At 46.9% G+C, this 12939-nt stretch overlaps 1 protein-coding gene across 2 annotated transcripts in view; it reads right to left on the reverse strand.

Annotated features, from left to right (window-relative positions):
- Positions 1-2500: 2500 nt before the first annotated feature.
- Positions 2501-12939, reverse strand: part of cass4 (Cas scaffold protein family member 4) — a 16752-nt gene continuing 6313 nt past the window's right edge. The window contains exons 1-7 of one of the 2 annotated variants that reach the window (XM_061220199.1): positions 10851-11020; positions 8166-8609; positions 7463-7546; positions 6948-7055; positions 4870-6249; positions 4532-4618; positions 2501-4017 (exon numbers count right to left, since the gene is read on the reverse strand). In XM_061220199.1, coding sequence (XP_061076183.1) covers positions 3559-4017; positions 4532-4618; positions 4870-6249; positions 6948-7055; positions 7463-7546; positions 8166-8609; positions 10851-10910 — 2622 coding nt within the window. In that variant the 5' untranslated portion in view covers positions 10911-11020 and the 3' untranslated portion in view covers positions 2501-3558. Of the gene's footprint in view, positions 4018-4531; positions 4619-4869; positions 6250-6947; positions 7056-7462; positions 7547-8165; positions 8610-10850; positions 11021-12939 lie in introns of those variants that run through there. The other variant, XM_061220200.1, reaches the window with a different exon arrangement.

Genomic DNA, 12939 nt, shown 5'->3' on the forward strand with positions numbered 1-12939 from the left:
TGTTATTTAGAAAAATTATTTTCGATTCAATCCTATCCAATTTGATACATGTCAAATTAACAGCTATTTAACAGCTATTGTGAAATGACTGAAGCGGAGGCGAATAACCTGTTTAATACACAGCAAAATACCATATGAAAGAAATCGATCAGTAACTTGCCTCAAAATATTGATTCAGAGATAATATAGGTCAACGTGAGAGTATTTGGTGAACAGGATATTGGAGTAACGTTGAGACAGTAGTAGTTAACTGTAGGCCTTTATCCAATTTCCGTGTTCACGAATGCAGAAGCATAATTATATAAAACCTCTGGTTCGGCTGTCGTGTAGACTAACAATGGCAGTGACTACAGCATGAAATCATTGCGGTGTCCCCAAATGTAGTAATACTTTGAGCAAATGTGCCAATTGCACATTTTCTCCCCCAAGCTAAGGAGATGCTATCTCGCGAGGGTGGCTCAGCTAGTCAGGAGGATTTGTATAGTGTGTATAGTGCCACATCCACAGTTTGAATGCTTATTGGACACAGGTGCTAAAGTCAGTGTCCTTGACCGCCAGTGGGTGAAAACCTACCTCCCTGATCTGGTCCGTCCGCTAGCTAACCTAATAGGAATGAAAGCTCGCTGTGCCGGCTGTCAATGGCAAACCCCTACTATGAGATGGTGAGCCTCCCAGGCTCCCTATCTGTCAAAAGAAGGGCTTTTCCTTGTGAGCAGTGTGCTTATTGTCCACCTACTTGGGTTCAATGTAACCTGATCCTGGGGGGAATAGACATCATACCTATCATAACAAGTTTCCTTCATGGTGCGATGAGCATTCAACATGACAAAGCCCGGGACCTTATCCAGACACAATTTACAGGTGAGCTTGACATTGGTCAGAGCATGCTGCAAGTGGTTCTGTGTAGTGTCATAATTCCACCTGGTCAGGTTAGACATGTTAAGTGGAGAGTACCAGCAAACCTTGACACGTCCAACCTGCCGGTACTCTTTGACTCTTTGAACCAAATGAAAGTAACTCACAGCTGCAGCAACTGAATGTGGGTGACAGCCTCCTATAAATCCATAAGTCTTCAGTCCCTTATGAGAAGGAGAGGCAAGAACCGAAGAGCCAACAGAACAGAGACAGAGCAATGGGTCAGATTCTGATGACAAATACCCCACATACTACTGGCTGAGACACACTGTGCAAGATGGAAACAAGACAGATACCAACCCTACCTGTGATCCAGTGAGGAGCCGAGCTCCTACCACTCCACAGAGGGCAGCAGTCCACCAGGAACCTGTGATAGAACCAATGCGAGCGAGAGAATCCGCGAGGGAGTGACCGCTTACCTTAATCGAAAAGACACCCATAAAATTCAAAGAAAGAGAACAACAACAAAGCAAAGAGGGAACCTCTGAACAGGACAGTGACCTTGAACCAGCGAGACCCGTTCAGGAGGATGGAGAGCAAGAAGGGCTGGGGACTCATCCAGGTAGCAGTGAGGGCCTGTTCTAGACACTGATGCAGCTGACCCCCAGTATTGATGATCAAACAATGTCAGTTAGAAGGTGAACTCGTGACAGACGGCCAGCAGTAAGATTCACTTATGACACATTAGGTCAACCTTCATGTCAATCAAATCTTTCTGTGAACTTAGTTGATGTCCCACCACCACACATTACTATTAAGTGTCAAGCAAGTAGCAGTGTTGTTTTAAGTTTTTGAGGGATGGTATATGAATTTATGAGTTTAGTGAGTTTAATGAATTTAAAAGAAGATGTCTGAGTCACTTTCATTTTGTTGGGGAACAAGCGACGCTAGCAAAGTATTGTTACATTTTGTGTTTGAAATTGCAAGATTTCTATTTGTTAAAATACTTTTAAGCTAACCAGATGTAAATCCTGCTCGCCACAGGGGGGCGCTGTGATTAAACGGGAGTGTGATTCTGGATCTGTGAGGCCTTTGGTTGATTCCATTGAATCAATACTAAAGCACACTACTTCATGCATGTTGAAAATTAAGCTTATGTCAATAACTGTATTTTTATTTAGTTTACAGCATAATATAGTTGCCAATTTGGCAACAGTGACTGTGAGATGCATGCTACTTATCTACATGCACTTGCATCCTCTGGTAACCAATCCTGAAAACAAGCTCAGTTCTTTAACCAGGAAGCATAGCCAGCCTAAATTCACTCCTTGAACATGCTCATTTAACCAAGATCTCCACTGCACTAATACATATATTACACAGCTGGGCTTTCACTGGATGCATCTACCATGGCTACCATACTGCACAGCAGCCATTTTCCACTGCACAAACTTCTGCAAAGTTCTCAATGAGCTGCAAGAGCCTGTTCATCTCAATATTCGCCAACTGATGGCGCCAGAGTTACATCTCAGCTGCCACATCGTATGGCGCACATAAACAGAGAAATAATGTTTTATAATGCATTTTAACTGAATGTTTTCCTGGGAATAGCGGAGGGGAATAACACACAAGTGAAACACATGTCCACAGTTTAATCTTTGGAAAAGTTTTTATTTAAATATAACTGAACTGGCAAAATAAGTGTTAAGCAAATGTTTCCCAAATATTAACAGGGGCCTGTTCCACAAACAGTTACTGAGTTGGCCACATAACTGCATTGATTTAAACCTGAACCTGATCCCAAATCGGGAACATGGACTGAAGGTTTTACTTCACACAGTTATCCTGCTGTGTGGAAAAGACCCCAGATATGATAATTTTGTATAAGCATCCATTTTTTGAAGGCATTTCTGTATTTTGTATTTTTATTATATAAATGGAGTGGATTAAAAAAAAAAAGAAAAACAATAGAATAAAAAATGAAATGCATACAAAATATTTAAATATTTAGAAATTCACTTACTGAATTCCTTTCTGAAAATGCACTGTACAAAAAATACATACCTAATTATATATCTTTGAATTGGGTATACATAATAAGCAATATGACATTTAAGCAATTTATATTGAATTTGGCAATAGCGGATTCCGTTAAAATGTGCAAGTTTCTTTGTGCTGAAATTCTTATATACTGTTTACTTGGCAAAAAGACTGATATTTATGGAATCAAATTATGGAATATTTTTGTCAATGTATAGTCCAGGTGAAACATACATTTTTCCAGACCCATAAAATGCACCAAAAATACAGTCGTTCCACATAACCAAGTTGCGTTTAAGGTTTTGTTTAATTTACAATATAACCCATATAATTATATCCAAATCTTTTTTTTTCCAGTCTAGTACATAACAAAACAATATGACAGATATAATTGCCACGGGTACAATGATACTGCATTACATTGCATTAAATCATTTACATGACCTTTTATTGAACTTGAATCATTGTGCCAACACAAAACTTCACCCTAAATAAATGAATGGAAAAGGGCCTGGAAAATGTGGATAATGCATAACTAAAGGAGAATAAGTATTAGTAAATGCTAAATGGCAAATGGTATGGAGCGCGAAGGGGTGAGGTTGCTGTTAACAGCAATCTTGACTGTTGTTCAACAGACTTGGTGATCTGCTGGCTGGGGGTCTCTCAGAGGTCCAGCGTGGTCCGAAAGTGCTGCGCCCACTGCGCTAGCTCTTTGGCAAAGTCCTGGGCCTCCTGCATGGCCTGCATGTCAGGGAAATGGAGGGCGGCCTTCTTGGTGGCCACGGCCAGCTGCTTGAGCAGGGCACACAGGTGGTTGCTCTTGCAGAGCAGGTCCTGGCTGGCCTGTCCACCCTGGGTCTCCCGGCACAGAGTGTCCACCAGCTTCTGACCCACCATGATCACCAGTTTGCTGTGACCGATGAACGTCTCGGGCGGCTGTCCCGCCTGGAGACCCCCCACCAACACAGTGATGGCCTTCTGCAGGGCTCCGAAGTAGAGCCGGCAGTGCTCCGCACAGACCTGAGGAGGAGGAGGAGGAGGAGGAGGCGCAGGAGGAGGCGCAGGAGGAGGCGCAGGAGGAGGAGGAGGCGGGGGCTTCTTATGCTTAACCTGGCAACCCAACTGAGAGACAAAGGGAGACAAATTAGCCTGGCTCTCATTGGCCAATGATAATAAAATAGGGAGAGGAGCAGGGAGATCTACACCAATCGCAGAGTACATTGGTAAAGAAAAACATATAGAACAACACCAGTACTAACTGGTGGATACCATCTGTCTAAACTGCCTAGATACTGTAATGGGGTCCCAGAAGTATAGCCATAAATTATCGACCAATTATTGTTGGTATTTCTGTTATTACCAATAACCTTCGGTAGTAGTAGAGCTCCTCTCTGTCATAACCATCCCTAATTTAATATCCCTGTCATTAGTGAGGTACCATGTCACCTCTGCAACTGCATGCAGCTTGCATGTGTATTGTAGCAAGTATACTTTGGCCACATTTGACAGGAGGAGGAGATGGTCATATTTGAGGAATGAGTATCAATGATAACAGTTGAAACCAAACTAGCTTATCAGAAACACTTTACATATTGGTTATTGTTGAGTTCCTCAGAGTTGTACTGGAGAACCTTACCTGGGGCTTTTGGGGGCTTGCCCCATTCAGAGCTATGTTCTTGCCCTCCCCTTTGCTGTTCTGCTGCTGCTCAAACTCCTTCTTTGTCTAAAACACAAAAGCAATGAAGATGGCCACAATGTGATTAGCGTGGGTCTATAAGGATTTGGAGAACCTTCAGAGCAATGATCATTTTCAACAAACAAATTATTGTCACCCGGTATTCCAGATATTTTTGCACATTTTTCTAGTTACATCAAATTAAAAGGGAAAATACAGTATTATGCACTTAATGTTTCCAACAATACTTAGAGGACAGTTGGGTTTAGAGAGAGGCGGCTTAAGTTGGGCCCACTCACCTGTAGCTGCACGTAGTCATTGTCTTCAGCTCCGGAGTCGCCCACCTGCCTGTTTTTCACAGGCCTCTTTTTCGCCTCCGTCTGGGTCTCTCCTCCAGACGGGTCAGCCTCTTTCTGTGCGGCTCGGAAAAGCAGCTTGCCGTTGGCAATCAGGATAGACACCAGGCGCTTGATATCTTCGGGCATGGTGCGGGCCACCATAACAAAGCGCTCCAGCTGATCGGGTGTCTGGGTCTGGTTGGGGTCCTGAGACAGTGTGTCGAGTTGCCAGCCGCCTCCGTCCAGGGCCTCGTTGGCCTGCTGCAGGATGAGGCCCGAGTCTTCCAGGATGGAAAGCTGCTTGTGGAGCCGCACCTGCAGGTTGGAGTCGGTCAGCCGCCGGGCGTTGCCCTTCATGTCCAGGGCGAAGTCTAGGAACTGGGCGACGGCTGCAGAGATACCCTCCACCGCGGCTTGAATCTCCGGCAGGTGCTGGCCCAGGTGCTCCCTGCTCCGCCAGCGGCTGCTGACGAACACCATGAGCCGGGGCACGGCCTGGCACACGGCCTCCTGCAGCTCCACCAGCCTCTGGCTGGCCTCCTCCTGGGACAGGCTGACCTCACGCTGGGGCTCTGGGGAGGAGCAGCTGAGGGCCAGGGAGTCACAGGAGCTGGTGGAGGAGCTGGAGGCGGTGCTGCTCCGCTGGCTATCCCTGGTCGACTGCCTGGACACGCTGTCCCTGGTCGACTGGCCGGAGACGCTGTCCCTCTCCTCCTGCTCCTCCCGGTTCTTCCGCAGGGACTCCCGGGGAGCAGGACTGTGTTGGAGGGACCCTGCCCCAGCGCCAAGCCTGTCCCACAGCTGCCGCCCACGCGGGTGGTCATAGTTGGGTCTTGCCATGCCCCTGCGCTCTGAGGGCACGTGGCCCCTTGAGTCTTCAGGGCACTGGGCGGCGGACTGCTCCTGGGAAAGGGGGGGCACGGAGTACACAGAGCTCTCCGTCTGCTTGGCCCCCGGGGGGGTGTCATATATGGAGACTCGGGGCTCCATGCAGGGGCGGTTTGCAGGCGCATTTTGGGCTGGCCGGGGTAGGGAGCTGGGCTTGGGGATGTCGTAGAGCGAGAGGGCCGAGCCACAGCTCTGAACGGGCCACACCCGAGCAGGCAGGGTGTCGTACAGCTGCCTCCCCTCGCTGGCTGGCTTGGAGGACAGGGTGCTGTAGCCCGCCGGCTTCTGGCCCGGCCTCTCGGGCGACACGGGCACGTCGTAGATCCACTCCGACTTGCGAGGGTTCGGGAGAGTGTTGTATCCGCAAGCCAGTCTCTGCTGGGCTTCGGCTGTCGAGTCCGCGGCGATGTCATTGACGGGGTTCTGGGACTGCGAGGGTGGAGTCGCATAGACCTAATAAAGGCAAAATCATTTACATTCAATGTACAGTACATTCAATGTACAGTAATACCTGTACAAAAAGAGATGTGTGAGGGAGATTAAAAATTGTGTTGCCTGTACACTGGATGAAAATAAACCTTTGAGATTGGAAATACTTACGACTCGCTTTTCAGGCCCACTTGAATGAACATGTTACTTCAGAGCAGACTGTGGTCAAATACGTAATTGTTTTGGATTCAAATACTTTTCTGTGTTTGATTTATCTTGCCTGGTGCAATTGAGCCAACTAGGAGGTCCAGAAGATGAGGCTTGCACTTTTTGGGAGTATGTTGTAGGTTCCAATATACAAGACAAAAGTATTTGTATGTGTATCTTTACGATTACGATGGTCTACTTCAGCGGTAGTTCAAACATACAAACCCAGTAAATCCCAGCACAGACCTGACCCAACAGAGACAAAAGAACTAGCGTATAGTAAATGGACTGCATTTATGTAGCACTTTACAACAAATGCCTCTCATTCACCCATTCACACTCACACGCCAGCTGCAAGGTACGGAGCAACTGGGGATTAGCGGTCTTGTTCAGGGACGCTTGACACAATAAGGGCAGGGGATCAAATCGGCAACCCTTTGACTGCCAGACAATCCTTCTGAAGCTAATGTCGTCCCTATATGCAGTGAAGTGTGCAGTACGTGCAGTGAACTCACATTGGCCTGGCTCTTTGCAAACTTCATCAATCCAGCATCACCCTTCAGCCCCAGCTCTGAGGAGGTCACCAGGGAGTTTTTCCTGATCACAGGCCGTTGGGGAGACACCTGGCATTGGGCAGAGATTATTATTCAAATTCATAATTCCTTGAAGAAATAGGTGGCATCACGGTATTTTGTGTTCACCATGCATTTTGTTTATTTCCAGGAAATATGTTAACGATGGCTAACAACTAATAGTTATCAAAGCACTTGTCAGATATGTGTTGTGTCCAACACAGCTAACTATAACATATGCAAATTGATAAGGTGTATACAGTATGCTGACAAGGAATAAATACACCAAAGCCTCCCCCTAGTGGTTATTTTGTGCTAATGCGGTTCCAAATATCCATTTTGTGTTCTCAAGCTTCAAGCTGACTGCATGTTTATGGTTGTTATATAGGCCTTGTTTCCCCTCTGGCCCTTATATGCTGTGTTCACAGCCATGCAGTGAAACAGACGGAGGAGCTTACTGAGAATAGGGAGACTCGTCTGGCTCGGGTAGGAACATCGTAGACTTCCGAAATGGGGCTGCAGCCTCCTCCAGCCACTGATACCTGTGCATGGAGAGTGAAACCTGAGCCAAGAGAGAAGATGTGTCCCACTGCAGCTACTGAGTCGCAGCGGTTGTTCATGTCCACACGTGGTACGATATCGCTGGGCTAGAAGCCCGTGATATGTCTGGGTTTTGCCAATTAACATGGTTCACCCAGCAGTGGCTCTAATGGAAACCATGCAATACCCCCCCCCCCCTTCTCTCTCTCTCTCTCTCTCGCTCTCAGGGGCCTCTCCCCATTAGCAGTTAGTACTGTCTGATGGCCGTCTCTCCTCCTTGTTTACAGGCTCATAAAGCATCAGCACTGCATGCCTCTCCCCACAGAGGGGCCCCCCAGCCCCCATCTGTTACCATTTTTACCAGCGGGGGCTTCCGAGGGCAGTAGCTCAGCCACCGTACAGCTCCTGTCCCACCCGACCCTCTTAAATACGCAAACACGCCTGCCCTGGGGCGGAGACGGCGGAGAATGAGAGAATAAAGGAGAGCACCAAGCAATGTGATGACCAGTCAGGTCCTAAGTAATCTACCTCTTACTGTACAGGACACGCCTATTCATGTGGGCTAACTTTCAACCCAAAGCACACTGCCTCCCCACACCTTCTCCCGAAACATGCACTTACCAGGCAAGGAGAAGGTTTCCCTTCTTGGTGTGTCTGTGAGGTGGGGGTGGGACCCTTCGGGGCTGGCTGTGGGGCGGAGGGCACTTTGTAGACCTGGTCCATGCGTTCATAGGTGGGGCCGGGGGGCTGTCGCAGGACACTGGGGATTTGGTAGATGTTCTGTGGGCTGTCGCACCGCGCTGAAGTTTTGGCGGAGGGCGTCTCGGCGCAGAGGGTCAGGCAGCCCACCACGGCCCCCCGGTAGAGGCCCTGGGCCTGGGCCGGGGACAGGACATGCAGGCGGTTGGCCGGGGCGAGACCTTCCCGCCCCTGCAGCGAGCACTTCCACCACCCGTAGCTCCCGGCCACGTTCTGCTCCATGACCGTGATGATGTCGCCCTTCCGGAAGGCCAGCTCATCCGCACACTCCGCTGTGTTGTCGTAGAGAGCCTTTGCAAGGATGTTCTGCACCACAGAAGAAGAAAAAAAGAACACAATATTAAAACATGGGCAGGGATGTCGGGGAGTGAACAGATATCATTTGCCCGAGAGTGGAAAAATTTCACAGAGGAAATTTGGTGACACTCATAGCAGAAGACTGAACAATTGATTACATTTTCATAGAATAAAAGAAAACACTAAATATGCATAAATATGCATAAAAGTTGAAGATCAGCGTCACTGGCTGAGGAACTTCTCACTTGGCAGCTTAAGGGGCCATTCTGCTGTGAGGTGTAGTTTGACAAACACTGGCTTTGTTAGCTGGAGATAATGGGCCCAGGCACAGAGGGGCACTGCTCAGCTGTGTGGCTGAAAGAATGGCCGACCTGCTCAGGGATGGTCCATGCCTTTTGGCTCTGTCCCAACAATTCTGTCCACATCACAATGACAGCATAACTAGCACAATCACCCAACTTTTCAATTTCTTCCAAAAAAGGCACTAAAAATGACCTCTTTCTAAATGTTTATGAACGCTTTCAAATGAGAAGTGAGACTGTGATTTTGTAATAGTTTCCTGTTGTATCACATGATCATGTACTGTCGGCTTGAAAGAAATGCAACATGCCATGTAACATGGCGAGGCTTTGATTTCATGCACAAATGTTGATCTGCTTGTTTGTATTTTTATTTTTTTCCTGAAGTCAGTGCATACTGATGGCAATGCATGCTGCTCATGTTGACCGATTAGTGTTTGACACTCATTTTCTGACCAAACGGTTTTCCGTCGATCCAAATAGAGCTGACCTTAGAGGTGACACGGTGAGAGTTTTCACATGCCCCAGTCATTCCTGTCCCATTATAGCACTTCCACAGTTAGTCTCGCATAGCAGTGCACACAGACAGGTGTGGGAAGGGGCCTGGGTCCACCCTGCCAGTTTAGAGCCCCAAGTCTGAGTGTAGTTCCAGTTGCAGAGAACTTCATGCTCTCTGCATTTCCGTATACTGTAAGCTTTCTTGTTATGTTCACAATAATACTTCTAAAATCCTCAGTACCCTGAGGTGCAAAAGAGTAAAAGCATGAAAACAGCGAGTAACAAAACAATTTAGGGAAAAGCCCATTATTCTTTTATTTGTTTAGCAAAGGGTTTTCATGTGTAAAAAATATAATGCTAATCTTTCATTATTCCCTGTGGTTGTGGCTCCCAGTAATATGTGATCATTCAATTGTGTTTTAATGTATTTTCATTTCACCCTTGTCTTCTTTTTTTTAAATGGAATTTCATAAGTTTTGAGAGTTCAGTCAGTGAACATAAGAACACATGTATGTCAAACACAAGACAAGACATCTGATGCCATCACCAGTCTAAGCAACCCCCCCCCCCCCACCATACGCCTGCATGCACACGCACGCACATACAAGGACCCGCACGCGTAGGCTACACACGGCCTGTGTTCTCATCGCACTCTCCGCACGCGTCTTATTAAAGCCCCTTGTCCATGTGTCTGAAAATTCCTCAGTGCCAACAGTCACGGCATTGCACACATGCACACACACGCTCCCTTCAACTGCCCAATGCTTTGAGGAAAAGTGAAATGCACTGCCCCAACATACATCATAAAACTCCAAAGAATCTATTTCTACATTAAAAGTATAAGACATGGAACATGATGCCTAACTTAAGTTAACTTATTTAACCTATGAAGCTAAACGCTAAAAAGCAAGTGCTGTTTGCAAACATTTCAATCCAGGATGGGGTTTGTGCCATATAACAAAAGAACAGAGCAGGATGGAACATAAGAAGGGAACACAGTTTGTTGCCCAATTCATTACCCTCCTGCTCATGTGTTTTGAATTTCTTCACCGCCAACATACTAGGCACTCCAGAAAATATGAATACTTTACATAAGAGTGATAGCACACCAAATTATTTGTACCAGTTTATACATTCACAGTACAAATTTTGCTTTAAGTTTTATATTTATGCACTGATCATGTAAATAAACAGAAATGAAACAATTAGGACCTGTGACAGGTACAGTAGTGTGTTCCTACATATGGAATTTACACAGTGGCCCAATATTACTGTCATGTCTCTGACAAACCAACAGACACATCCAGGTCCTCCAAATGGCACCATGCTACAAAACAACAAACCACATTCCCATACAAATCCGAAAAGGTAACAGAACTGCAGCACACCCACAATAGGACCAGGGCAGCCTATCAACTTGTAGATCCCAGCACCAACGGACTATTGGGATTACCTTGATTTTCTTGGAGAATAAGGAGTCCAGCCAGCTTTCCCAGGCCACGGGCTGAAACATGGCTGTACGAGGAGCGCGGGAGCCTGGCGGGGGCGAGGGGCTGCCGGGAACTGGCTGAGCTCGGCTCAGACTGCCTGCTCCGGTGCTCTCCAGCCCTGGAGCTCGCCTCTTTCTTTTTTTTTCTCCCCTGACTTCAGCTGCTCTGTTTGTGTGTGAGAGGACAGCTCCATGAGGAGATGTACAGCCCTCCTTCATGCCCACCCCCTTCCCCACACACACACACAAACACCCTGCCCCTCAAATCCCAGCTGATAAGTCTGGCCTGCTGGCACTACCTTACATGGTACTGGCCTCCTTCTGTGGGTGAATCCTCTGTAACAAAGGCTCCTTTCAACCCTGATGCCCTTCGCACCTGTCAGGGCCTGAGGCTGCCAGCCCTCTGCTGCACAGGGCCTGCACGCTGTCCACAGCCTCTCGCCCCCTACACCCCCTCCACAAGCTTCCAGTACATTCCACAGACCTGCCATCGCTACACGTAAACACGGAGTAGGCATGTACTTAACTCACGACTCATCTTCTCCAACTGTGGACATTGTGACCACCCTCCCTCCACTCTCACTTACTTTGCTCATTACTTACTATAGCTGACTTCCTCTGAAAGACAAGCTGAAATCAAGATGAACTTTTTCCTCAATTTAGGCAAATAGTCATCCACTTCCTGGAAGTGGGTTGGGGGTTCCTGAGTTGTGTACCAGTGGGCGTGTTTATGAAATGTCAGAACTTTCCATTCCCCTCAATCAATATATTATTAACACAACAACGCACTTCCTCATCTAACTTTGGAAGGAGGGTGGGGGGCTCCCCTGAAATTTCCCCGAAAGGTCTGCTTCCCTTGTGTATACATCATATTGCCGAAGCTTGTGCATTTTAATCCATGCCGTAACATTTATGAAATAATATCAGGTCGAAAAGTGTGTTATGCTGTATAGAAGGTTTGAAAAATGCGATCTGCAGCGCACTCTGGCCTCGCCCGAATTGTGACGTCACCAGTACGGTGATGTCATATATACATGTCAGTCACATATCCAGTTGGCTCGTTTTCAAAGTCAGCAAGCCAGCTCTTATGGATCAATACAAAACAGAACTGTACTGCCTGCACCTGTTTGGTTAGAGAATACTTTATACAAATGAGATGGACCCACTTAGTCTACCCACCGCAGAAGGCATTTCAAAATTGTGTAGAAGGCGGAGCCAGGCTGAAATGACGAGTATAATTACTCTTTAAGGCTTGTGCACATCTTAAATGTAACATACATGTGCACAAAGCTTACCTATAGACAAACCTAAAAAGAACACAAACCCCTGATGAGGCTAGCTAATGGAGGCTACTTTTGACCACCCCCTCACTAATCCCACCTTGCCATCCTGCTCTCCTGCAGTTTCAGAGCAAGCGGACACCAAACCTTTGCAGCATCTCCTAACGAGTGGTGAGACTTGTTTCATGATGTGAGGAGGAGCATTTGCCATCACCCCGCTCTGACTCAATTAGTGAAGTGTGGACTGCGCTGAGCGAGGCAGATGGTTGCACCGGGAGCTGTGCTGCGGTGAGACAATGCGACCACATGCCTTAAAAATAGGCGCAATGCTGCAGCGGTCGACAGACTCAGCCAGCAGGCTCCACGAGTCCTGCTGCAGTCACACAGGTGCGCTCAGAGTCAGAAGTACTGCGCCCAGGGGCCCAAGGTGAAAGAAAAAAAAAAGACACAGTGGTGAACCAGGAGGCTGCAATATTGTGAAAAGTGATATAATCTATATCCAAAATAAAGTGTAGCTGTGAATACACCTTTGTAAAATGTCTTTGTTGGTAAGTAGACTAGAACAATCAAGGTGAAATAGACTAGAACAATAATTTTTGTACAGTATGTAATACAAAAAATATGACAACCTTTATGTATAGATATTTTATTCTAGAATGCATATACACTCAGTGAGCACTTTATTAGGTATTTATTAGACTTAACTGCATACCACGGTTGTAATGTGTGGTTATTTTCATTACTGTTACCCTCCTGTCAGCTTTTGCCCTTCT

This window comes from Conger conger, chromosome 14 (assembly GCF_963514075.1).
Source record: "Conger conger chromosome 14, fConCon1.1, whole genome shotgun sequence".
Taxonomy (NCBI): domain Eukaryota; kingdom Metazoa; phylum Chordata; class Actinopteri; order Anguilliformes; family Congridae; genus Conger; species Conger conger.